Source organism: Theropithecus gelada, chromosome 12 (assembly GCF_003255815.1).
Source record: "Theropithecus gelada isolate Dixy chromosome 12, Tgel_1.0, whole genome shotgun sequence".
NCBI lineage: Eukaryota > Metazoa > Chordata > Mammalia > Primates > Cercopithecidae > Theropithecus > Theropithecus gelada.
In genome coordinates this window covers 117,833,671-117,856,251 of record NC_037680.1, presented here as the reverse complement: position 1 = coordinate 117,856,251, position 22,581 = coordinate 117,833,671, and the positions used below count along the sequence as shown (strand labels likewise).

The following is a 22,581-nucleotide window of genomic DNA, read 5'->3' as shown; positions in this document are numbered from 1 at the left end:
CCTCCAATGACAGCACCAGGCCCAGAGCGGTGCACATGCCCCAGAACAGAGGACCCTGCCTGCAGGCAGACAGGGCCGGGTGGGGATAGTGCAGGTGAGAGCCTGGCCAGAGTGGTACTGACCCCTGGCAGGCTGCAGGGTGTGTGCTGGGGACCCGAGGCTGGCAGTCTGGAGGGAAGGCAGCAGGCGTGGCAGCTGTCAGCTGAGGAAGGAGAGACAGCAAGAGTTCTAGTACCCAGGAGTCTATAAGGAAGAAGTTCAGAAAACACTGATAGCAAGGTAAAAGGGGCCCAGGTGGGTCCCAGGATGGTCAGTCCAGTGGGCAGCAAGAAGGCTAGAGGCCTTGGAGTGTAGGCATCCAGCCACCCAGATCAGTTCAGGTTTCCAGTTTCCTTTACTCAAGCAGTAGAGTCTTCTTAACCTACTCTCGAAAATTTATAGGTTAGAAATTTCTTCCTATATTTCAGTCATTCACTTACATTTCCAGCAATTTAGTAGTTGCTATTATCAATGTGATCTTTTTCTCACTACATTTTCTAATTAGTAAATAGGTATCACTGACCTCTTAGTGTTAATTTTCACCAGATGTCTTATACTTTCTAAGTAGATGATCTGATCACCTGTAAATAATTCCTTTTCAATCTTTGGTGCTTTCTTTTGGGCTCGATCTCCAATACATACACAGTTGTTCAGTAGTGATGCTATTGATGCAAGTAATTTTTCTTGATTTTATACACAGATGTTCTCAAGACTTTGAATTTTCCCAGAAAACCTCACAACTTTCCCTTGCAAATAACCAAGAGAAATACTCATTTAATATCTAAACAATAGTACTTTATTGATAAAAGGTTAGTATAAATGGATACAAAATTGCTGTGTAAAATAAGTGTTTTCAAAATACATTTCTACAGGTAGAGACTATCTCTTAGTAAAAGAGCAGTTATCTATAATCAAAAGTATCTATTTAGATTTGGGCAGTAAAACCAAAGGGGATGAGAAGTGTAGCAGTGTGGGTCCTCCCTCCTTGCAGAGCTGATACCAGGAGGCAGCGTGCCTGAAGTACTTTCACTCAAACATATGCGGGGCTTAGTCACTTGCAAACTTGTTTTTCTTTTTTATAGATTTTCCAACAAAGTTATTAAATGGCAAACTCAAATAATGGACTCTGCATGGATGTACTCTAAAGTCATGGAACACTTTTGCTTAGTTACCTTCACACAACAAGCCGTAACATATAGCTTTTGGCTATTCACAATTAAGCAACAGTGAAGGGGCAATGTTAGCAAGAATACCAGATTTTCTGTAGCACACCTTCGTATTATTATTTAACTGTCTCATTTTATGTTTTTTTTTCTAGCCCCCACAAAAACCAAAAAACCCTGTCTCATCCTCAGATTAAGCATTTTCTCCATCTCCCTACACAACCATTGTCTCCTTTCATCTGTCACTTTCTCGGGCTGAATTTCCCAACTTCAGTAGAAATGATAAAAAAGGCAACCGCTGGAGTGTACCACAGGGAGACACAGGAAGAAAGGTGACACTAAGGCTACAGTGCACAGAAAACGGATCAGGTGTGGCTTCGACTGTGCGCACCTGCCCACTAGCCCATGCTACAGATTTAAAATGTCTTTCACTTTGACAAGACACATGGTTTATATTACACAAAATGAATGAAAACGACAATGGCTAAAAATAAATGAGACAGTCTGCACACAAAAAAATGATTACTGCTATTTTCCTCCCATCAGAAAGTCACTCAAAAAGGGGGTATTTAAAGGAAACCCAAATCAGGAACACCCGGTAGGCACCAGAGGTTCAGGGCACCAAGGCCTTAGGGAGGAAACACTTTTCAGTGAAGCTTCAGGGACACGCCCACCAACAGACCCCAATTTCCACAGGGGAGGCAGATCTACTACAGTTACAGAAAATACACTAAAGTGCAATATAAAATATAAAAAGGTTGGATTCTGAATAGACCAACTGCTAATTTTCCTTAAAAATTTTAATTTGGTTGAGTAAAAAGTTTACTGAATCTCGTTTTGTAGGTAAGAGTCTTAATTGCAATACAAAAACTAGAGCTCATGACTACTTTGATTTTCTCTGTAGCACAGGATAACCAGTATTAGTGGAGAACACAGGATAACCAGTATTAGTGGAGAACACTACAAAAAGGGGCTTGCGGTGAGTTCTTTGCATAGGGGTTTTAAAAATGACCTAGATCAGAATTAAGAGACTTCTTTAAAACTCACCTCTAAAAAAGCTGTTTAAGTATAAAGATGTATCTCATTAGGAAATTCTATTCTGTTTTATTTGGTTAAGAGAGAAAATCACAGACGAATCAACAGTATAGAATTATAGCAGCAAAACTGGTTTTAGGTGTTGTGTACAAACATAAAAGCAACGAAGCAGAGTCTCCAAATGGTATGATGTGGTAAGCAGATGGCCTTGCACCAAGTCAGTGCATCTTTCTACATCACTAGGCTCACACCTCTACCACTCAGATTATGGGTAAATCTGAATGTTCTAGATATAAATCAGGAGTGCTCATCAATGGTTAGTCAGTTGTTAAGTCAGTTAAATCAAAGAAATTCAGTATTAAGCATACATGCCGATTCTTGGAAATCAATTCTAACATTAGTGGTTAGGGAGAAAGAAAAGGAAAACATTCACCTCACAAAATACAGAGTGTAACATAGCAATGAAATACATATGTTAAAAGTACTTCATACAAAAAACACATCAAAAGTCTTTTAAAAATTAAATTCTCAGGCACAGGTACTGTTAAAATGTGGATGGCACCCTCCCAAGGATTGAAAACACACAGCTGGATCACGCATCTGGAATGTTTTCTTTTTTATCCAGGAAAGTGTTTTCTAGAAAAAAGAAAACAAAACACACTTAAGTGTGAGTGAGGCAATGTCTGCTGCATTGATCATTAAGTTCTACTTTTCTCATAAACTGAGCAAAAGGCAGGGCTTACATGACCACAAAGTTAACTGAATCAAAACACCACTCATAAGGCTCTTGGAAACTGGAAATGCCGCAAAACTAAAAAGTATACAGAAATAAAATTTTATCTATCTAAAAGTAAAATTTTCATTCCATAAGGTTGAAACCAGAAGCTCAGAGAAAATGAGCAAACACCTGTCACTGCTTCCTGCTTCAAATGAGCTGCATAGCTGAGGCATCCTTGTCTCCTTCCACTGTACCCTCACTTCCCCAGTCACATGCCAACACAGGCTATGCAGGCCCAGCCTCTAGAGTCAGCAGGCCATCGTTTAAAAGTTATGGGACCATCAGCAAATAATGTTAAACTCTCAGAGCAACAACAATTTCCTTATCAGTAAAGTGTGAACTGAGCACATACCCTCAGGACTATTCTAAGGTGTCAATGTGATGATGAAACTAAAGCAACCAACTTGGACCCAGCTGGGGGTGACATGGATGTTTTCTTTACATGAACTTATCAAACTGTACATACATATTTTTGTGCATTTTGTGTAAATACTGTATTTTACAATGAACATCTTTCCCAGTAAGCTGCAAGAGGGTTTGGTGACTAAGGCTCCAGCAAGACACTCTGGGTCCTTCCTCAGCCACTTGTCCATATGTCATGGAGGCCTAAAGACTCCCTGCCTTCTGCCCACCCACCCTGCCATAAGTTGGTGAAGGTTCAAGTCCCTTCCCCGTTTTCATGAACACACTCATGCTTCCAGAATGAGGTCCCTGAATTTTAGGGGAGACCATCTACAAAATTCCCAACGTTTCTTCCTCACATCTTGGCCAACTCAAACTCTCTTTCAAGCTCTAATCACATCTCTTGTATAAGGTCTGCCTTTACCCCAGCATCATGTGACCTACCCTCTTCTTTGGACTCTTAGGTTGTTACCTGAATTTACCTTTCATGCTTTTCCTCTGGCAAGTGATGGGAGTGGCCACCTGGCCAGTTCACAGAGCCTGCCTGTCCATAAGATACAAGGGAGTGGGCATGTGCCTTTTCCTGATCCTCAGTGTCTAGAGTCTGCAGATTCTTTTCAAGCAGGCAGACCAGCACACACTAATGACTGTCAGTCAGGACAAAGCTATCTGAGGAACAGGAGGTCAGCGGTCTCCATCCAGGGAATCCTTATCTACCTGGCATAATTCTTCCTCCTTGTGCCATCTTTACTTTTAATCTGTACAAGCTGTTTTAATAATACATTTTTATTCCCTTTAAAGAGATGTTTTAACAATTAACAAATTTCCAATAATACAACTAATAAAGGTGCTTTAATACATAATTTCCTTCTAATGTTGATATTTGCAAGCTTAGAAAATAACCTGCAAATGTACCCCAATAAAATAAAAGTTGTAATTATTAAAAAAAAAAGACAAAAATGTGAGAAATCTTCACTAGAAAGTAGGTGGCAAAGTAGTGGCTTCTGTTTTTCAGGAGCAATCTCTTCTCGTTTAAGATTAGTGATGGAGTTACTTCAAAATGCAAAATATTAATGAGGCTTAAGGAGGAACCTGTCATATTTAAGCTGCTACAACAATGTTAGTAACGACTGCCTGTCTTCCAGGCTAAGGGACAACAGGGCCTACCTGTGACTTCTTGGTATGTGCACATGGCTTTACACGTGGTGCCCGAGAGCCCCACCATCGCCATCCCCGCCCTGCATCTGCATCTGCATCTGCGCCTGCATCCTTGCAATCATCTCTTGCATGCGGCGGAGCTGTGAACACACACACAGGTTTTCAAGGTTTGCTGTCTTTGAACATTACTTCTGGGTGTTCTGTGACTCCTAAAATTTCAACTTCTATACTCTCCCAAAACATGACAGAGTTATTATATAGACTTCTTACCAATCGATTAAAAAACCAACAGCTAAAGAGAAAACCAAGTAAATGATATGAATATGCAAGTCAAACAGAAACAATAACCAAAGAAAGATAAGACAATATGATACATTTTCTTTCTTTTTTTTTTTTGAGATGGAGTCTTGCTCTGTCGCCCAGGCTGGAGCGCAGTGGCCAGATCTCAGCTCACTGCAAGCTCCGCCTCCCGGGTTCACGCCATTCTCCTGCCTCAGCCTCCGGAGTAGCTGGGACTACAGGTGCCCGCCACCTCGCCCGGCTAGTTTTTTGTACTTTTTTTAGTAGAGACGGGGTTTTACCATGTTAGCTAGGATGGTCTTGATCTTGTGACCTCGTGATCCGCCCGTTTCGGCCTCCCAAAGTGCTGGGATTACAGGCTTGAGCCACCGCGCCCAGCCGATACATTTTCTTAAGACAGAGTCTCGCTCTGTCGCCTAGGCTAGAGTGCAGCGGCACAAGCTTAGCTCACTGCTACCTCCACCTCCTGGGTTCAAGCAGTTCTCCTGCCTCAGCCTCCTGAGTAGCTAGGATTACAGGCACACACCACCACGCCCAGCTAATTTTTGTATTTTTAGTAGAGATGGGGTTTCACCATGTTGGTCAGGCTGTTCTCAAACTCCTGACCTCATGATCTGCCCGCCTCCGCCTCCCAAAGTGCTGGGATTACAAGTGTGAGCCACTGCGCCCAGCCAATATGAGAAATTTTCTAACCTAAAAGGAGGGAAAGAGACTGATGACAGTGGGAAATGCAAAGTAAAGGGAAATGGGAATGAGTCAGCTTTTCTGGAGGGCAACGAAGGCCTCACAATAAAAATAATATATATACATACATATATATATATATTTGTTTTTAAAGAGATGGGATCTTGCTCTTTTGCATAGGCTAGACTGCAGTGGCACAATCATAGCTCACTGCATCCTTGAACTCCTGGGCTCAGGGAATCCTTCTGCCTCAGCCTCCTGAGTAGCTGGGACTACAAGTGCATGCCGACATGCATGGCTAATTATTTTTTAATTTTTTTGTAGAGATGGCGGGGGGGGGTCTCACTCTGTTGCCCTAGCTAGTCTTGAACTCCTGGCATGAAGTGATTCTCCTACCTTGGCCGCCTAAAGTGCTGGGACTGTAAGTGTAACCCACAGTGCCTGGCCAAAAATAGTGAACGTTAATTCATCTTTATCCTTATCATTATGATTTGTATGTATTCAGAAATGCCTCCAGGAAAGTATTATAAAACATTCAACTAAATCTTCTTCAGGTAACTTTGTGGTTATTTTTAACATTTAAATATTTGATCAATATTGAATTAATTTGACAAAAGAAGTATTTTCTTTCTGTTTCCAACAGGCTAGCCCATTATGATCCTATTGTTTACTGAATAATGTGTTTGCCTTCCAAAACTCCAGCAGATCTGAATGCCACCTTTACAACAGCGCGTATTTCCATATTTATGATCTACTTACAAAAATCAGTGATATTACTAAATTGTCTCCAAAGTCTTTCAGCTAAATATATGAAGCATTATGTATGCTATGTAAGTATCCATGTTTATTATTACATATACATGTGTATATATAGTAATAAAATAGTTGTATGTATCCTCCTCAACAAATTAAAAAAGAAAAACTATAAATTATAAGTTAATTACCAATGGTATCTATCGATGTAAACACGAAACAGCTTTAGTCACAAGAACAGTAGTTTTCGGCTGCGCGCAGTGGCTCACACCTGTAATCCCAGCACTTTGGGAGGCCAAGGTGGGCAGATCACGTGAGGTCAGAAGTTTGAGACCAGCCTGGCCAACATGGCGAAACCCCATCTTTACTATAAATAAAAAAAGACCTAGCCAGGCATGGTGGCGGGCACCTGTAGTCCCAGCTACTCAGGAGGCTGAGGCAGGAGAATGGCTTGAACCCGGGAGGCAGAGGTTGCAGTGAGCCGAGATCACACCACTGCACTCCAACCTGGGCAACAGTGCAAAACCCTTGTCTCAAAACAAACAAAACAACCAACCAATCAATAATACTTTTCTACTTACCTCAGCTTCTTTTTCCAGCAAGATCTGGTCTTTATTCATGTCCTCATTCTCCACTTTCCTAAGAATTGAAAGAAATCAGAATTATAATGCTGCAACAAATAGTTATTTGATAACCCCCAACAAATTCTACTTTAAAATTTAAAATGACATGTATTCATCCTTCTTTTTTTTACTGAGATGGTGTCTTGCTCTGTCGCACAGGCTGGAGTGTAGTGGCATGAGCTTGGTTCACTGCAACCCCCACCTCCTCGGTTCAAGCAATTCTCCCACCTTAGCCTCCCAGGTAGCTGTGATTACAGAAGCGCGCTACCACGCCCGGCTAATTTTTTTATGTTTAGTAGAGACAGGCGGGGTTTCGCCATGTTGGCCAGGCTCGTCCGAACCTCAAGTGATCCGCCCGCCTTGGCCTCCCAAATTGCTGGGAATACAGGCGTGAGCCACCACGCCCGGCCTATCATTTTTCCAATTAAAGATATAATGAATAAAAAGGAAACAATGATTTTTTAAAAAAGTTCAAACAACATGAAATGGAACATTGAAGAGACTTTTCTTACTCTAGGCTTGAGTGACAACACCTGCTGTTACCCACTCAAAAAACAGGTATTATCTGAAGAATTCGCTTTGAGATGAGCTATTCTTTATTAATATGAATGTAGTCACCACACTTAAGGAAGGAGCAGGATCTGTGTGAGTGAGCGAGGGGCAAAGGGCGAGCTCCCCAAGCACACCTGAGCATCACGCTCTGCAGAGCACACTAATCCCCGTCTCAGGGCCAGCGCCTGCTCAGCTTCCAGAGGGTGGAATTTTCTAGCTGCCTCTAAAATCTTTCTTAATGTGGTTTCCAAACTCGTAATTAGACTTCACTGTGGACAACGTATGTATAACTTACATAAAGACATATTAGCATGGCTAAAAAGAAAAGGTGAGTGAGGGCGGCTGCAGGACTTTACAAGGATTGAAGCTGCTGCTTCAGTGGCCACTGGCTGCTCGGAAGTCACTCATCCTGGCCTCACCCTTAACTCAGGCACTGCAGTTTCTTAATGGCAACAAGTTTGTCCTCATGTACAGAGTGATGCTTTTGAAGGAGGACTCGACACAAGCCTCTGGCCTGTCCTAAAGGTCTAAAGTCTTTGTTTGTTTTTTGAGACAGGGTCTTGTTTTATTGCCCAGGATGAAGTGTAGTGGTGCAATTATGGCTCACTGCACCTCCCAGGCTCAACTGCTCCTCCCAACTCAGCCTCCGGAGTAGTATGTGCTACCATGCTCGGCTAATTTTTTTTTTTTTAATTTTTGTAGAGATGGGATTTCACCATGTAATCCTACGGTCTCAAAACTCCTGAGCTCAAGCAAACTACCTCGCCTTGGTCTCCCAAGGTGCTGGGATTAAGGCATGAGCCACCATGCCTGGCCTAAAGTTTTTATGTGCGTATCATTAAATGTACTTTTTTTTTAAAAGGCTAAAAGAGCATAATTTGATTAAATTAACAACTCTTTTGTAGTAACTTTTGAGTAGGAAACCAAACCATGTTGCTTAATGGTCAAGAAGGCTGAGCTGAACACACAGAGGAAGAGGAACATCATGGCTCAGGGTGACCAATACAGAGGAAGGGGCACAGTGTGATGATGACCTGCCGCCTCTCTTAAGTCTCTCAGAACGGAAGTTTTCATAATGAAGGTCCTGGGTCACCTCCTGGAGATCCTGCATGTGTGTGCTGAAAGAGAAGAGGAATACACTAAGGTGGCCTCATGCATGTGACATTCTCACGAGAAAAAAAACCACCCATCAAGTACATAGAAGAAATAGCAGTAATTAAAATTACTTGGTAAATTGTACATAAAGCTGCTGGGATTTCAGGATAAGGAGTATGGCCGTGGAAACATCTAATGAGGTATAGCTCTCCCTTTGTTCCCCAATCAATGATACACAAACACAGGTCTGGACTGAGTCTCTCAGCAGGATTTCTGCCAGAGGCAATGCCACCCCGTATGAGGCCATCTCTACCACAGGATGGCAGATAGACAGATTTTAAGAGATTTTTAGGTCAACAATGTCTGAAATAGAAGACACTCTTCTAACAGGACTTACAGAAAATGTAATGAAAATATTCATGTCTCCTATAACTCAAAATTTATATATTACTCTCATATAAGAAGAAAGAGTTGGTTAGCTTAAGCTATGCAGAAGACCATAAAGTGAAGGACTAATATTCTGGATCCAAGAATATTAGTCAACAACTCAACCTTCCATTCATCTTATGACTTTTTAATTGCCTAGCTTACTCAAAATACTTAAGCAGTCCAGAATGAGCAAAACACTGTAACACACTCCTATTTATTCAGGATCCAGGGAAATGGATTGAGATAGCCAAGGAGGGGCTCACTCTACCTCACTGTGAGAAACACACAACTGACACTGAAGTGAAGTCCCCAAACCCTGTCTTCAGCCTCTACACCCCCCTCAATAATGGGGATCGGGACAGCCAAGGATGCAGCCCTGGAGGAGCTGAGTGCACATAACTTCTTACACGACCATTAAATTGTGTTTGACAGAGCGTGGATGTTTTAACATGTTACTGATTTTAACTTACTACAAATTGCTAAACTAAGTGAGACATGTGGCAAATATATAGCAACTTTCAGCTAATCAAAACATTGATTTCTCCATATCGGTCATTCTTTGAAGTCCTCTGATAAAAGAGGTATAGTTTAAGCGATACTCTCAGCCTGTTCTTTTTGTTGAGATGAAGTCTCGCTCTTGTTGCCCAGTCTGGAGTGCAGTGGCGCAATCTCGGCTCACTGCAACCTCTGCCTCCAGGTTCAGGAGATTCTCCTGCCTCAGTCTCCCAAGTAGCTGGGACTACAGGCACCCACCACCACGCCTGGTTAATTTTTTTTGTATTTTTAGTAGAGACAGGGTTTCACCATGTTGGCCAGGCTGGTTTCAAACTCCTGACCTCAAGTGATCCGCCCGCCTTGGCCTCCCAAAGTGCTAGGAGTACAGGTGTGAGCCACCGCACCCGGCCTCAGCCTCTTTTTTCAAAAGTAAAAGCAATGTATGCATGCTACTGTATGTAAAATTAATTAATTAATTAATTAATTAATTTATTTTTATTATTTTGAGACGGAGTCTCACTCCATCTCCCAGGCTGGAGTGCAGTGGCGCAATCTCAGCTCACTGCAACCTCTGCCTCCTGGGTTCAAGTGATTCTCCTGCCTCAGCCTCCTGAGTAGCTGGGATTACAGGTGCGTGCCATCACGCTCGGCTAATTTTGTTTTTGTAATTTTAGTAGAGATGGGGTTTCACCATGTCGGTCAGGCTGGTCTCGAACTCCTGACCTCGAGATCCGCCAGCCTCGGCCTCCCAAAGTGTTGGAATTACAGGCGTGAGCCACCACGCCCAGCCATGAAATTTATTTTTAAAGGAAAAGACGTCTATTTTTGTAGTCAGGTCTGTAATTGTTATTAATAATAAATGGAAGACACAAAAAGCTAACCAGGGCCATCCAATGAGTCTCAGACTGGGGAGCAGGGCCCAGGTGTGGCTCAGCCTGGAGCAGCGGACCAGGAGCCTACACAGTCTGACCATTTCCTTACCAGCACTGGGGACCTCTCAGACCCCAGTTTAGGTTCTAGTCTCCTTTTAACATCAAAGATATAAGATCTTAGCAGGAAGGAAAGGTACTACAGGTTACAGGCCACAGGCAGAAGAGTTAGTTTAGTAGTGCCACAGAGGGCCCCTGGGTGAGGGTTCTCAGCACCAAGCTGCAACAGCCCCACACCACTTCTGCAATGTGAGAAACACTGAGGACGGCAATGAAGCTGCTGGCTGCAACTACCTTGGAGGTCAAGTGTACACCCCGTTTAAAATCCATATTCTTCATGCCAAATTCTGCCAGAAGGAACACACCAAATGTCTTACATGAGCATGGTTCTCAGCTTCAGAAAGTCGTTGTGCTCTGGGTTCTCCACCTCCACAACACCCCAGGGGTAGAGGCGGCCTCTGACCTTCTTTCCTTTGGCTTCAATCAACTGATTGGAGCCAACCACAGAGAACGGGATGCTAGCCTAGAAAGAGACACACAGAGTAGACAGGCTCCACACAGGGAACCCCAGAGTTCACTGTGAACACGAGAACATCAGCACAGACTTAACATATTGCTACTGACTACAAAATTTAATTGGAAATCTGGGGGTACGTAACATTTTCTTGAGAACTGTCAGATACCTTCCACATGGGACAAACTGCATGAAAACAAATTAAACCTACAATAAAATTTCTAAGCTTTAGGTGATAGCTGTACAATATTTTTTTTTGGGAGACAGACTCTTGCTCTGTCGCCAGGATGGAGTACAGTGGCACGATCTCAGCTCACTGCAACCTCTGCCTCCTGGGTTCAAGTGATTCTCCCGCCTTAGCCTCCCGCGTGGCTGGGACTACAGGTGTGCACCACCACACCCACCTAATTTTTGTATTTTTGATGGAGATGAGACTTCACCATGTTGGCCAGGATGGTCTGGACCTCCTGGCCTCAACTGATCCATCTGCCTTGGCCTCTCAAACTGCTGGGATTATAGGTATGAGCCACTGCGAGGCCTTAAAATATATTTAAAGCAACATACCCAGACAATCGCTCTCATCTTAACATGGACAACAGTAAACAGGAGTTATTTATGTTGTGCATTTGAAGCCAGTTCTTACCTTGAGAAGTCTAGTCTGCTCTTTAAAATCTTCATCTTCATCTGATTCTGCATCAGGTAAGTGATAGATTTTGATGTTATGTTCTTCAATTTCATCCAGAATCTGAGAGAATGACAAAACCAGGATCAATTTTAGCAAACTGCCTATGTTATTATAGCCAATTCTAACTCATTGTGTAAGAAATACATCAGAATCATTCAAACATCAATAATCAAACTGATTATGCAAGTTACTGTCAAATAAATTTATAAAACTGCGGCCAGGCACGGTGGCTCACGCCTGTAATCCCAACACTTTGGGAGGCTGAGGTGGGCGGATCACAAGGTCAGGAGATCGAGACCATCCTGGCTAACACGGTGAAACTCTGTCTCTACTAAAAATACACAAAATTAGCCAGGCGTGGCAGTGGGCGCCTGTAGTCCCAGTTACTGGGGAGGCTGAGGCAGGAGAATGGCATGAACCCGGGAGGCGGAGCTTGCAGGGAGCCGAGCTGGTGCCACTGCACTCCAGCCTAGGTGACACAGCGAGACTCCGTCTCAAAAAAAAAAAAAAAAAAAAAACATCAGCAATAATGCACCACTACCCTCAATGTACAAAGCAGTAGGAAGACTAACGATAGCCCCAGCACAACAGCTAAAATGGAAATCATATCACAATCAGCCTCAAGAAGGGCAATTGCTGCAGAGAAGCTATAGGCATGAGAAGACCCTGGAGAACAGGCAGGAGTCTTAAAAGCAGAGAGAAGGAAGATGTACCCCAGATGGGGAAAAAACAAAAAACAAAAAACCTTGCCAAAGATACAGAGAAGACACATGGAGTGGATTTTGAGAACAACAAGAAATTCAAAAGGTTGGAATCTAAGACATCCAGTTGGATAAGGGAACAAAAATTGGAGTTACAAAGTAGAGAGTTCCATGAACACCAGACTAGCGACCGGGGGATCTGTATTTCATTCAACAGGTAGCCAGCAGCCAGCAGCAAAATCCCACAGTCCGACCTATCAAGCAGGCATAGTGTGGGGGATCGGGCTTGAGGGGAGAAAGAACTGGGCTGACGTTGAAATACGAACTCATTCATCAATCAATTAAAACCCCAGCACTCAAATGCCCACTAGATGGTGGGCACTCTTAACAGGCACCAGGCAGGTCACAGCTTTGTTTCGTCTCACCCCAGTACCCGAGCCATCCAGGGAAGAGAGAACAAAAGCAACGTGAGCAGAAAATATCCTGACCTCAAACTGTGCACTGGATTTGCTCTCTGGTTTTAAGAATGGAAAAGCCTTAATGTGACCTAAAAAGGGCTTGAATGGATCAGAGATTTGGTCTTAGCACAATGTCTGCACTAATTCAGAACTCCAGAAAAGGCCCTCCTCTCTACATCCTTGATTCTGTAACTCGACCTTCAGTCTTTACATAAATCCTTATTCCTAAATGGGAGGAACTATCTTATCTCTGGGAGAAACTGAGCAATAAGAAGCATGAACTTGTTCACTTGTCCTCATCTCACGGCCCCTCTCCTGGTCTATTACCCATCCACGCCAACCTCATCTTTTGTCCTATGCTGGCCTCATAAAGATGGAGCTTATAGTTTGGAGCAGAGAAGAGTTTGGAAACATTTAGTAAGCTATTTAAAAGTAAGGAGAGGAGTCAGAAAGTGATGAATAAAAAATAATGTACACATTTCTCAATCTGGAAGATTTCAAGAATTGTGGGACCATTTAGAGAGACAGGGAAGTTGGAAGGACAGGAGTTCATCAGTGGTCAAAAGAGGACTCCTGTGGGCACGTGTGGTTCACAACAAGAAATAAGATACTTGGAAGGGCAAATCAGAAGCCACAGAAATAATGTGATCAAAATAATATTAAGGAATACTGACCTCCAGGGCTCAGGAAGGTAGGTGGTAAAAAGCAGCAGAGAGAAAAGCAAACACAGTGGCTCAGCAGCCAAGGAAGGGAAGTTTCAGGAGAACTGCCAATCACACCAACCCCACAGGTGGGGCCCACATCTGAGAACTGAACTGTTGGCCAAGCCCACGAGAGAGCAACTGCAGGTGGATGACAGGAAGCCTGAGTGAACACGATCATGGGGAGGGCAGGTAACAGCTACCAGTAAGTGTCTGACTAAAAGAAAGGCTGGTGAAGGCAAGCGGCTAGTAGAGGCTGGCAGGAGGCAAGAGGTTCTTTCAGATACAGCAGAATGAACAAACTGGTAGGCATCAAGGAGAAACTGGAGAAAGAGAAGTGATTAAAGAGGCCCAAGAAGGAAGGGATAAAAGCTCGAAGTATTTTGATTCACCTCAGATGTTGTAATCAAGCACTAAGTGTTTTGCATACAGGATTAGAGATGAGAATTAGAGCATTCTAACCCTGACACCACCCCCATTTCTATCTCAAAGAAATTTAATGTAGCAGAGTACAAAAGGTAAAGCTCCCCTAAGTGGGAATTGCTAAAAGTATTTATTAGCATAAAAACGTCTACGCTTCCAGGGGTTCTTCAAAGGTTCAAATACTTCCTAAAACACTGGCAGGCACTTGAGACAATTTAGGAACAGGCTGCCAAACATGACTACGTGCTGCTTAAAAACTGCTTTGGAAAAAAACACCAGAAAAAATGTGAAAACACGAAAGTCAAACCAGGTGAAATCATCTGCAACGTGATAGTCAACATCTAAAAATAAGAAGTATATCTGTTAAATCAATAAAAAAGCAAGAGCCAAGCCCCTGCAACCTGAGAGAACACACCAACGGGCATCAACACCAGGACAGATACTCACTTCGGCAATCAACGAAATGCAAATTCAAATGAGATACAATTTCTCAGATAGGAAACACATTACAAAAACTGGCAGCATAACCAGGACAGTTTTAGGGGGTGGAGAGAAGAGTACACTTTGGCAATGTAAATTGTTACGAACTTACTTTAGAGCAAATTTAGTCATCCTTCAAAAATTTAAATGTTATTTAAATTTTATTTCCTACTAAGAATTCGTTTGGCTCACACAATTGTGAAAAGATAGATGTGCACCAATGTTCATTACAACAATTATGCAACAAATCTATTATGTGCCAGACATTACTCGGAAGTCTGGTAATACATAAGTGAACAAAGCAGATTCCTGATCTCAGGACCCGGGGTCAGCGGTCAGGAGAAGCCAACAAATACACTGGAGAAATACTTTATGCAGTGTGGGGCGAGTGCTACCAGCAGAGCAGGGGATGGAGATGTGAAATTGTGTGTGTAGCGCTGGGCTCAGTGACGGAGTTGCCCACACAGGTATCTGAGGGAAGACTGGTCCAGACAGAGGGTATCACTAGCAAAAAGAAATAGCAAGGGGCAAAGAAATAGTAAATTTGGTCAAAGAAGAAAAGGGGCCAGAGCAAAACAAAAAGTAAGCCAATTATCCATCAACAGGAAACTGGACAACGTAGAGTATATTCATACAGTGGAATGCTGTGCATCCAGTAAGTATCAGGATATAGTATATATATATGAGGATGCTTCCAAATATTTTTAAACAGAAAAATCAAATGGCAGAATAGTATTACTATGTGATTTCACTCTGTAAAACCAAAAACATAAGCCATGTTCTAGAAGGATATATACTTAACAGTTGTTCTTTCTGTGGGTAATTAAAGAAATTTTTTTTTTTCTTTCTTGAGACAGAGTCTTGCTCGTCACCCAGGCTGGACTGCAAACAACCTCCGCCTCCTGGGTTGAAGCGATTCTTTTGCTTCAACCTCCCAAGTAGCTGGGACCATAGGCGCCCACCACCACGCCCGGCTAATGTTTGTAATTTTTTAGAGATGTGTGGAGTTTTGTCATGTTGGTCAGGCTGGTCTCGACCTCCTGACCTCTGGTGATCTGCCTGCCTCAGCTTCCCAAAGTGCTGGGATTACAGGCGTGAGCCACCACGCCCGGCTTAGAAATTCTTTTATTAAAAAACATTTTTTTTTTTTTTTTTTTTTTTTTTAAGAGACAGGGTATTACAATGTTGCTGAAGTCCTCCAACTTCTGGGCTCAAGTGATTCTCCTGCCTCAACCCCCTGCTGTACCCCGCTACCCTGCCCCAGCAACTGGGATTATGTGCACATACCAGTATGTTCAGTGACATATTTGTATTTTTAGAGTTTGGCATATACAAACTATTTGGACTTTCTTAAGGAGCATATAATCAGAAAAAAGCAAGTGATTTAAACATACATAGCAGAGAATCAATAAAGAGGCTTTACAGAAACACACACAAGAGGGCACTGAAACGGGCGCACCACAGGAGCTGCCGGGGGTGAGAGACGGTTTGCTGGCTGACAACTGCTATGTCCCAAACAGAACAGAGAACTAGTCTACTCAGACACACCCTTGTATAGGTCATCTGCAGTAAAGAATTTAGGTAAAGTAACAAACTTCATGAAGAGATCACATTTCTGTATTTGAGTCACTGAACTCCTATGGAATGCACTTGTGTGTAACCAACTGCTACTCAGAGAGGGCATTTTAAATATAAGGAGAATTTAAAGAACAGAAATTTGATACCTTCATGAAAGCAAAAATTAAAATTTATAACTATTAGGTTCTCCTTGAAAACCACCATTAAAATGCAGGAAAAATTCTCCTGCTCTGCCTCCCGACACCTGAGCAGACTGAGTGTGCTAACACCCCCCTTTCTTCATCCCCATGCCCCCCAGTCGCACCCCGAGGGACAGCAGGAGGCCAGCCTCACTCACCCTTTTCTTCAGCCGCTCCCGTTCCTTCAGGGTGAGAGTGTCAGCTTTTGCAATGACAGGCACAATATTCACCTTGTTGTGTATTGCCTTCATAAACGCCACATCTAAGGGCTTAAGTCTAAAATTAATTTTAGAAGTGTCACTTATTTAAAAAAAACACATACAAAACTCTTCTCTCTCTCAAATTATCTTAATTCTTATATTAAAATACAGAGTTTGGGTAAAAGTTACAAACCCATGTAGTAAAGCATTTCTCCACAGTAAACAATTACTTACCCATGTCCAAAAGGTGAAATAAAGTAAAAGCAACAATGCACCCTATTATCAATGATGTGCCGCCTGTTCAAGCCGCTCTCGTCATGCAGGTACCTCTCAAACTGCTCATCAATATAGGAGATAATTGTCTTAAAACTGAGAGAAATAGAAACATTAACAATAATCATAGGGTACAAAACAGGGGGTCCCTGACTTCAAAGGGAAAACAAGTGCCTCTGCCCAAATATATACAATTTAATAATTCATTTTCAAGATGAGAACAGAAGACTGACTCCTAAATTTGGCAAATGGAAGTTTTTGGAAACTATGCCAAGCCTAATTGCCTCAAGTGCTGGGAGTCAAAAAAAGCTTGAATGGAATAGGTTTTGATGCACCTGAGAGAGGGCCAGTGTAGACAGGGCTGCCAAGTTTTTCTTTTTTTAGAGAAACTGAGTCTTGCTCTGTCACCCAGGTTGGAGTGCAGTGGCATGATCTCGGCTCACTGCAACCTCCGCTTCCAGGGTTCAAGCGATTCTCCTGCCTCAGCCTCTCGAGTAGCTGGGATTATAGGCATACGCCACCACGCCCGGCTAATTTTTGTGTTTTTAGTAGAGACAGGGTTTCACTATGTTGGCCAGGCTGGTCTCGAACTCCTGACCTTGTGACCAGCCCCTCCCCACACCCCCCACCAGCCTCCCAAAGTGCTGGGATTACAGGCGTGAGCCACCGCACCTGGCCAGGGCTGCCAATTCTTTTCAGGAACGTGACTGTGAAGAGGGGCAGAGGAACAGGATGGTAGAGAACATGGGTCAAGAACAGGTTTATCTGAGCTGGGAAACAGCACAGCACTTTCACATGTAAGGGAGAAATTCCTAAATGTAGGAGAAAGACAAAAGAACCTTCCCCTTTCCATCTAGTGGTGGAAAGCTGATGCTTTAGGTTGACAGGATTAGAACAAGGAGGGAGTTTGTACAGTGAAAGTGGCATTCTTTGCCCAGTACAGGTGACAGACTGCTCTATCTTCTACTTCTTGATTTCCTTATTTGTGAAAATGATGCCAACAAGCAGTCATTTACAGACACTACGACTCAATCCACTCTCTAACAGGTTTCACTTCCTTCCACGTGGAAAGGATGTACTACAGTATTTCGTTCACCAGCCACGGCTCAAATCCAGGTGTTTCATTTACACTAGCAGTCTATGGGCGACCGGCTTTGCGATCTCAAATCCTACCAGAGTACCAGAGAAAAATTCCTCTATAAAATTCCTTAAATTATTTAAAAAGTCAACATTAACACACTTTAAATTATCTAGCTGTTTTATTACATACAGCGACCCCAAACTTAATCACTCATTAACACGATCTATAAATTTAAGTACATTAAATAAACAAATGCAGATCCCTGGGCACCCGGGTGCATACCAATCTCTGCAGTTGATAGCGTCACCATAGCCAGGGGTATCTACCACTGTCAGGCGCAGCTTGACCCCTCGCTCTTCAATTTCAACAGTTGAAGCCTCAATCTGGACAGTTCTTTCAATTTTTTCTAGAAAAGAAACAAACTTAATAGGGAATATAAGCAGCATGCGAAGAGGAAAGCTCACATTAACAACATTCTCCCAACTAGTGACTTCAGAGTCCACTACCTCCCTGCAGAGGTAGGTTCTCCAAAGTTACCATGGGGATTACGCAAAAATGATCCCAGAGGAGTCAGAAAGGGGAAGGTTAAAGCTAAGATTATTGTGCTACTTGGGAAGGTTAAAAACACAAATATTAAAAATCATAATTTCTGTTCCTGGGAAAAGAAAGGAATTTACGAATTCATTTAAAAACTGAATTCAAAAATATCCTGAAAGGCCTACATATTCTTGCAGCAGCCCCAGTCCTGGGTTCTCACTGTGTGTGCCTAATTCATTCAACAGGCATTTGTGGATACTGGTGTCCTGCGCTGGAACTTTCCAACAGTAGATGAATTAGAACATGTATCCCAGCAATCTTCTAGTCACACAGCATTTTTGATGTACAACATTCTCACTTAATCCATCAAATGTTTAATATAGGCAGAAGCTACTTATTACATTTTACAGACAAACTCAGAGAGGACAGATCCATGGATACGTGTCAAAGAAAGTCTACAGCCCAAATCCAAGGACCTCGGTGCAGCACCTGCCCCATAAGCGTTTTCCTTGTGTTCAAAGTTGAACAAGAACAAACAGAACACAGAGCTAAGACATAAAACATGCATTAGGCAGTCTTCAGCACCTTTCATGTAGAATTACACTTACAGTAACATAGGAATGTTTTTACCTGCAGCTCCAGGTATGACTCTTTCTGGGTAGAGATCAGTTAGGAAAAGGCTGTTTATGAGAGTCGATTTTCCTAGACCTGATTCACCTTTAAATAAAAAGAAAAACCCTGTCATGACCTTATCCATATGACACCATTCAATTTGTTAAGTGTTTACACGTGGCCTGGACTGGGCTAAGCACCTCGCAAACATCATTCTGTGTTTAGTACCTATAGTTCCACTATGTCTGGAGTATGATCTTTGAGTGTACTCAAAGAAACTCTAATTTGCCCAAGGTCGGAGTACTATCCGGAGCAGGGCCAAGATTGAATCCAGGTCTATGAGACTACAGACCTTGAACATCATATGATCAGAAACACGACAGTTCACAAACGTGAGGAATGTACTTTATAGGTTGGTTTTTATTTTTGACAAACAGAATGTAAAGCAGGTTTTCAATGAGTTCTGCTAGTCACTAAACTTACCACATTTTCAGAAAACTGAACATATCTATCCTGTAGTGTCAAGAACACTTGTGCTTCCCGAGCTGCAGGAACGGGTGAGCAGGACAGGGCCTGTGGTCTGGTGGGCTCACTTCTTGAACCCTCACTCTGCAACCTCCCCCTTCTGCCACCTTGTCTTCTTCCTGCTTTAAACCCATCCCCGTTTCCCAGCACTGGCAACTGCCATGTGTCAGGCAACTTTCCTGCTCCCTTTGCTGAGTTCACATGACCAATTCAGCGACACATATCCATGTAAGCTTTCAACGAGGTGAAAATCTCTCTCCAACTACTGTGAACATATATTCTGAATATTTGAAATTTAACTTCAAAAAAAGATGCAAAACACCAAAAATTAAATTTTACATTTGAAGGAAGCACAAATTCCACTGCTTCATTGCAGGTTATCATCTAAGTCTTAATTTTGCATGGAGAAGCGCTTCTGATCTTGGTACTACATAGCACTTGGTGCTGGACTGTCCCCTAGGCACCCTAAACCACCCTCTGTTAAGTTCTGCAAAGCCTGAGGAAGGAGTACACATCTCTTGAAAAATTATTTCTGGCTGGGCACAGTGGTTCACACCTATAATCCCGGGACTTTAGAAGACCAAGGCTGGAGGATCACTTGAGGCTAAGAATTTAAGACCCTACCTGGGCAAAAAAGTGAGACCCCCATCTCCCAAAAAACCAAAGAAAATAAAAAACTCCAAAACCTTAGCCAGGGGTGGTGGCATGTACCTAGAATCCCAGCTACTTGGGAGGCGAGGGCAGGAAGATTGCTTGAGCCCAGGAGTTAAGAGGTTATAGCAGGCTATGATCATGCCACTGCACTTCAGCCTGGGTACAGAGTGAGACCCTGTCCCTTACAGAAAAAACAATTCTGGGAAAATCAAGAACAAAAAAGTGAATTTGAAACGTGCAGATATACAAAATTAGGACTGCATTTTAAGTGAACTGCAATTTTCACACATGAAAAGAACAATGTGTTGCACATGCCTAAAAATGATTGTAAAAATTTGACTAAGTGCCTATTATCCCATTAAGTCATCCTTTTAATAAACTGTGGTGCAATGCCCCTTTACATTTTTGCTCCATTTAAAGAAGGTTTTACCAGTAATTGCTAAGTCCTTTCTGCATGTCTGGCACAGGTCTAGGAGCAGAGACACGACACAGAACAAGAAGGAACCAAGTCCCTGCTCCCTGGAGCTCTGCAGCCCAGCAGGGAGAGGATAAACCGATGAAATCCCTTTCTGACTAGAGTAGCAACAGCTGTGGGGAACAGCTGAGAAAGTCATCAGAGACAGCTTTTAAAAAAGCAGTTAGAATATCCCACTGGCTACTTCTAACTTATAGATCTTAATTTTAAGGGTGTATGTGATTATTTTACTTGGAATAGCTTTTGAGTAACATCAACAAATGGTTTGCTTAAGGAACTCAGAACATGAGGCTACACTTGGGCTGAATCACTGCAGCGCAGGCACCCAGCTCTGCTCTGCCCCACTTTCTTTAGTATCTCCATTCTGGCCAGGCGTCTTTCACATACGTGTCAGCAAATGAGAGAACAAGACACACAGAGATCCGGGCCTGTAAATCTATGCCAAATGCACTGGGTCCAGAAGTTTCACTTGTTACAAAAGTAACAAAGTATTTTTTAAAGTGCCAGAATTAATATAGTTTTTCTCTAATAGTAGTGACAAAAAAGACTGGAATGGGAGGTATTCAGAGTTTAAAATATGGCATGTTTTCCCTAATTAGAAAGAAAACAGTATTAGGCACAGTGGAACCATGGAAGGAAACATACATATGGGGTGAGAAAGTGAAGCTTCACTGTACAATACTATTCTGAAATCCCATCAGGCAAATTTGTCACTGAAGTTTTAGGCTTGAGTTAGAAGTTTTTTTTTAATCCTAGGCTAAAGAAATACAACGGCAAAACAGCCTATTCCAGGAATATTAGGAAGTAGCTTTCAAATCTGAGGGAATTTCTCTTCAAATTTTAAATTTTTTAACCAACACAAAAATGAAACTGCTTTCTCAAACACTATGCATCAAGGGCCTTTCTCGGGAGGCTCCTGAACAGTGGTAATCTAAGGGATCAGCTTTTTTGCTCATTCAAACTACTCCCACCAGAGCTGTGCAAGAGCAGGACGGCACTGAGAGCTGCATGAGGCTGGACTCTGTGGGAGCGGGCAGCTCACGAAGGTCTCAAAAAGGTCTGGCCTGCCCATCCCAGACTCCTGTGCCCTCAGGATGGAACGCCTATAACATGTGTGAGCACCTGGAATTATACTTCAGCTTTTAGTACTCAAGTGCTTGCTCCAACCCTCCTGTAAATTTGATCACAGTAACAACCTACTTTCCTCTTTTTCAGACACAAACATCTTTACATTAGATTTCTATTAGGTAACATATTTGGCAACAGGCTTTATTCTTAAACATGCTTTTCATATAATTAAGCCACCATCGCATATAAATGTAGCCAAGGTAATAACTTCTTTTTTTTTTTTTTTGAGATGGAGTCTTGCTCTGTCGCCCAGGCTGGAGTGCAGTGGCCGGATCTCAGCCCACTGCAAGCTCCGCCTCCCGGGTCTACGCCATTCTCCTGCCTCAGTCTCCCGAGTAGCTGGGACTACAGGCGCCCGCCACCTCGCCCAGCCAGTTTTTTTTGTATTTTTTTGGTAGAGACGGGGTTTCACCGTGTTAGCCAGGCTGGTCTCGATCTCCTGACCTTGTGATCCGCCCGTCTCGGCCTCCCAAAGTGCTGGGATTACAGGCTTGAGCCACTGCGCCTGGCGCCTAGGCTGGACTGCAGTGTCGCTATCTCGGCTCACTGCAAGCTCCGCCTCCCGGGTTCACACCATTCTCCTGCCTCAGCCTCCCAAGTAGCTGGGACTACAGGCGCCCGCCACCATGCTGGGCTAATTTTTTTTATTTTTTAGTAGAGACGGGGTTTCACCGTGTTAGCCAGGATGGTCTCCATCTCTTGACCTCGTGATCTGCCCGCCTCGGCCTCCCAAAGTGCTGGGATTGCAGGCGTGAGCCACCGCACTCGGCCGAGAGTAACTAAATATAATTATTTATCACTCTAACTAGAATCTACAGCAATATGGTCACCAAATTGTCTCATGGACAGTCTGCAATCTGGCTTCCTTGCTTGATGTCGCTGAATAAGTCATTCGTGATTTTAGAATCCCTTGCAGACTGTTGCCCCAACATCTGTAGTCTT

The 22,581-nt window shown here is 42.9% G+C and overlaps 1 protein-coding gene across 3 annotated transcripts in view; it reads right to left on the bottom strand.

Moving 5' to 3' along the window:
• Positions 1-812: 812 nt before the first annotated feature.
• SEPT2 (septin 2) overlaps positions 813-22,581 on the bottom strand; it is a 39,934-nt gene continuing 18,165 nt past the window's right edge. The window contains exons 5-14 of one of the 3 annotated variants that reach the window (XM_025405346.1): positions 18,876-18,962; positions 17,991-18,114; positions 16,589-16,723; positions 16,313-16,430; positions 11,593-11,694; positions 10,813-10,958; positions 8,522-8,605; positions 6,894-6,951; positions 4,585-4,715; positions 813-2,873 (exon numbers count right to left, since the gene is read on the bottom strand). In XM_025405346.1, coding sequence (XP_025261131.1) covers positions 4,614-4,715; positions 6,894-6,951; positions 8,522-8,605; positions 10,813-10,958; positions 11,593-11,694; positions 16,313-16,430; positions 16,589-16,723; positions 17,991-18,114; positions 18,876-18,962 — 956 coding nt within the window. In that variant the 3' untranslated portion in view covers positions 813-2,873; positions 4,585-4,613. Of the gene's footprint in view, positions 2,874-4,584; positions 4,716-6,893; positions 6,952-8,521; positions 8,606-10,812; positions 10,959-11,592; positions 11,695-16,312; positions 16,431-16,588; positions 18,963-22,581 lie in introns of all 3 variants that reach the window. The other 2 variants (XM_025405347.1, XM_025405348.1) reach the window with 2 other exon arrangements.